The sequence below is a fragment of the Mastomys coucha genome, unplaced genomic scaffold (assembly GCF_008632895.1).
Source record: "Mastomys coucha isolate ucsf_1 unplaced genomic scaffold, UCSF_Mcou_1 pScaffold23, whole genome shotgun sequence".
Classification (NCBI taxonomy): Eukaryota; Metazoa; Chordata; class Mammalia; order Rodentia; family Muridae; genus Mastomys; species Mastomys coucha.
This window is the reverse complement of record NW_022196906.1, coordinates 58,741,156-58,745,483: the sequence shown is the minus strand read 5'-3', so window position 1 is coordinate 58,745,483 and position 4,328 is coordinate 58,741,156. Positions and strand designations below refer to the sequence as shown.

The following is a 4,328-nucleotide window of genomic DNA, read 5'->3' as shown; positions in this document are numbered from 1 at the left end:
TCCATAATGAGATCTGATGCCCTCTTCTGGTGTGTCTGAAGACAGCTACAGTGTACTCATATAAATAAGTAAATCTTTAAAAAGAAAAAAAAGAAAAGAAAAAGAATTAACAGCACCATGAAGAGGTTTTATAGGAATCATCATTTCTCAAATAGGCTTTATTTATTTAATGTTAGTCTCCTATATTGATTGTGGCTCTCTTATAACAAAAATCAGGCAGGTCTCTTTGTTGTTTCACCACTATGTCCCAAAACCTGATACACAACAGGTGTCCAATAAACATTTGCTGAAGAAAGGAATTTAAAAAGAATTCCAAGCCAGAAACAGTGATATGCACTGTAGTCCTAACACTCCAGAGGCTAAAGTAGGAACCGGGAGGCCAGTCAGGGCAAAAGTCCTTCTCTATAAACACAGGGAACATACAATACAGATGTAGGCTGTTAATGGAGGGCTTGGCTAGAATTCACAAAGCCTTGAATTCAATCCCTAGTACCCCATAAACTACCCTGGGGTGGGGGCAGTGCATGGACTTGTAATCCCAGCCCTCAGGAAGAAACAAGATCAGACATTTGTTATCATCAGCTATGTGGCTGGGTCAACCCCAGACCAGCTTGGGCTACAGGAGAACCATTATATTTAATTATATCTAATTAGAAATAAAAATCTCAGGCTGGAAAGGTGGCTGGGGGTGGTTAAGAACACAAATTGCTTTTGTAGAGTACCTGAGTTCAGTTGCCAGCACCACACTTGAATAGCTACTACCTATAACTACTGCTTCAGGGGTTTTGACATCTTTACATATCCCCCACACACTCTTAAGCCTCCAAAATTTCCTAAGTTAAAAATAAAATAAGGGCGGGGCGGTGGTGGCGCACGCCTTTAGTCCCAGCACTTGGGAGGCAGAGGCAGGCGGATTTCTGAGTTCCAGGCCAGCCTGGTCTACAGAGTGAGTTCCAGGACAGCCAGTGCTATACAGAGAAACCCTGTCTCAAAAAACCAAAAAAAAAAAAAAAGAAAGAAGAAAAAGAAAAACAAAAACAACTAAAGACATTATACCCAGAACATGTCTAAAACATCCCCCAAACTTTTAATTTATTACTTTATGTTTGTTGTATGTAGAATATGAGTGCATTATTTTCGTCTTAATTCCCGGTGTGAGAATTGGCTGCTTCAGACTGTCCACAGCAGCGGATATGACTTGCCTCGTGCTCTAACACTGGGGTGATTCTGCACACTGCAGAGAGCTCCTGCAACTGTGTGCAGTTCCGAATCCTGGGGACTTTTCAGAGGGTATATAAAGGCCAGGGTTGATTGGTTGCTGTTGGTCTTAAGTAGTGGTGAGCAAAGATAAGAAAAATTGCATATCCTCTTGGGTGAAGATCAAACTTGCCAAGGAACTTGATACCCCTCATTTGCAGGATAATGATAATGTTGCCCCCTTTCCCTCTATCTTTCTCTCTCTCTCTTTTAGGAGGCTGGAAGGGTAGATTAAGGGTAGAGGAGGGTGGAAGAAAGAAGAACCCACAAAGCAGCGAACTACTCTGTAGAGTCCGTTCTTTTCCTTCCACCTTTACATGAGATCCAGGGATCAAGCTCTCAGTAAGGCTTGTTCACCAAGCACTTTATTTACTTTACTAGCTGTCCCCAATTCTAAATTTCTGTGACCATAAATATATAAAAACAAACTGCCGGCTCCTGATAATAAAACGGCTAAGTCTTTGAGTAAGTTTTATGATCCATTAAATTTGGGAAGCAAGGGCAGATTATACCTTAAACCACCTGGCCTGGATTCTAGATCCAAAACAAGCACCCCAAAACCTCCAAACATCTAGTTAGTACATTCTGTCCCATTTTAATGGGAGGTTTGAAAACAGGACTTAACACTACAATAACCAGAAAATAACCAGTAAAGCACGAGGTGGGGCTTATCAGTAAACTGGTTTATCTTAGAATTTGTAAAGAATCAGAAGTTCACTTCGCTTCTTCCTCTCCTTGACAACCGACACACACCGTTTTAGACACTAACGAGTATGTCTCTTTCCCCCTGCTGGGGTCCTCACACTCCCAGAGCAGTATGAGTAACAAATTCAGCATCCGATCCACAATTCTTTGCCAGACCTGTGTCCAACCTACAACCTTTTCCTAGTTGTCAAAACAGATGCTCCTCACCCTAACGGAAGTCCTACCATCCTAGTCATGTCCCACCGTCGGTGCCAGCCCTAGAAATCTCGCGTCTCCCTTCAGTCCTCTCTCATCTAGTCCACCCCACCTTCTCAGTTCCGACGCTTAGTGCAGGTCGGTGCGCACGGTGAAGGCGCCGCCTCCGGTGCAGGCCCGCCATCCTCCGGCCCCTCGGGCGCCTCCCACTCGCTCCGCTTCCGCCTGGCTCCTGGGTGAGACCCCATTTCCCATTCCCCGCGCCCCGCGCCGGGCTCGCAGCGCGGACTCTACGTCCAAAGCTGCCCGCACAGAAATCGGTCTCACCTCACCGAAACGGCGGCCGCCGCCAAGGGCGCCAACAACGCTTCTCGCGAGACTCGGGACTAGGCTCCGGGAGAGAAACTGGGAAATTTGGCGCCAAGGGTACGCAAGAGGCATGGGCGGGGCCTAAGGGTCTGAGCCCCGCCCACCGGGCTCGGAAGCCCGCCTTCCCACCCCGAGCGTCTTCTACAGCAAAAAGAGTTCTCAGTCTCTAGGCTCTTCATTAGCTTCAGAAATAGGTCTCCGGATTTAGAAAACGAATGATGGAAGCCAGGCGTAACTTTGCACGTCTGGAGTCCCAGTACTCGGAGGCTGGAGTAGGAGGATCGCCACAGGTTCCAGGCCAGCGTCTACAAAAAAAAAAAAAAAAAAAAAAAAAAAAAAAAAAAAAAAAAAAAAAGGAAAGAAAGAAAGGAAGAGAGAGAGAGAAAAGAAAACTGATTTATAGAGGAGTACGTAGTGTCAGACAACATTGGCTAGGAAATTACTACATTTGCTTCAGAATAGCAAAATGTCATGACTATGAATTTTGTTAATTAAATAAAGATATGAGGAAAAGATTGTAGAAGTGTGTCAAGGGCTGGAGAGATGGCTCAGTAGTTAAGAGCAATGACTCTTCTTCCTGAGGTCCTGAGTTCAATTCCCAGCAAACACATGGTGGCTCACAACCATCTGTAATGGGATCTGACACCCTCTTCTGGTGTGTCTAAAGACAGCTACAGTGTCTACATAAAATAAAAAATAAAAATAAATCTTTAAAAAGGAAGAAAGAAAGAAAGATAGATGTCAAAAAAAAAAAAAAGGTTCCCCATTTTCTTTAAAAGTATTGAATCCAGTGCATACCTTTCATCTCAGGCAGATCCCTGGAAGTTCAAGTGCAGGTCTACAAGGCAAGTTCCAGGTCATCCAGTGCTACACAGTGAGACATTGTTTCAAAACAGCAAAAAAAGGAGTTCAGAGCTAGGGAGATCTCTCAGAGGGTAAAGGACTTCCTCACATTGCATGATGACCTGAATTCAGATCTCCATTACCCAGGTTAAAAAACAGCATGATGTTGCCCATAATCCCAGTTCTGGGAAGGCAAAAATAGGATTCCTCCAGCTGGCTAGCCATTCTAGCTTAACTGATGAACTCCAGGTACGGTGAGAGACCCTGTCTCAAAAAAAAAAAAAAAAAAAAAAGATGCCAGAGAGATACGGACAGCTTAACCATATTCCTCATGCAGGCGACTCAAGTGCACACACAGCCATATACATAATTCCAGGGTATCTGAGGCCCTCTTCTGACCTCCAGAGCACCAAGTGCTCTGTATATTTATATATGTATATTATGGTTTATGTATTTATGTATGTTCATATATGTGTGGATATGTATGTAAATATGTATGGTTTATTTATGTAGTTATGGGTATGTATAGATGCATGTATGGTTTATTTATGTATGTGTGGTTTATTTACGTATGGGTATGTATGTATACATGTATATATATGTATTACATACAAAGCCATAAATATAAAAGAAGTCTTTTTAAAAATGAGATTGTGAGCCAGGCAGTGTTGGTACTTGCCTTTAATCCCAGCACTTGGGAGGCAGAGGCAGGTGGATTTCTGAGTTCAAGGCCAGCCTGGTCTACAGAGTGAGTTCCAGGATAGCCAGGGCTACACAGAGAAATCCTGTCTCGGGAGAAAAAAAAGTAGTACTTAGGACAGGAGCAATCCCTTAGCAAGCCTGACTGGACTCAATCCTGAGGACCCACTAAGTGAAAGGAGAGAGCACACTCCTGAAAGTTGTTCTTTGAACTCTACACGTGGACCATAATACACACACACACACACACACACACACAC

The 4,328-nt window shown here is 43.8% G+C and overlaps 1 protein-coding gene across 5 annotated transcripts in view; it reads right to left on the bottom strand.

Moving 5' to 3' along the window:
* The window catches only part of Tipin (TIMELESS interacting protein), a 22,871-nt gene extending 20,294 nt beyond the window's left edge, over positions 1-2,577 (bottom strand). For 3 of the 5 annotated variants that reach the window (XM_031344467.1, XM_031344471.1, XM_031344468.1), the window contains exon 1: positions 2,270-2,478. In XM_031344467.1, the coding sequence (XP_031200327.1) occupies positions 2,270-2,341 (72 nt within the window). In that variant the 5' untranslated portion in view covers positions 2,342-2,478. The other 2 variants (XM_031344470.1, XM_031344469.1) reach the window with 2 other exon arrangements.
* Between the last annotated feature and the right edge of the window lie 1,751 nt (positions 2,578-4,328).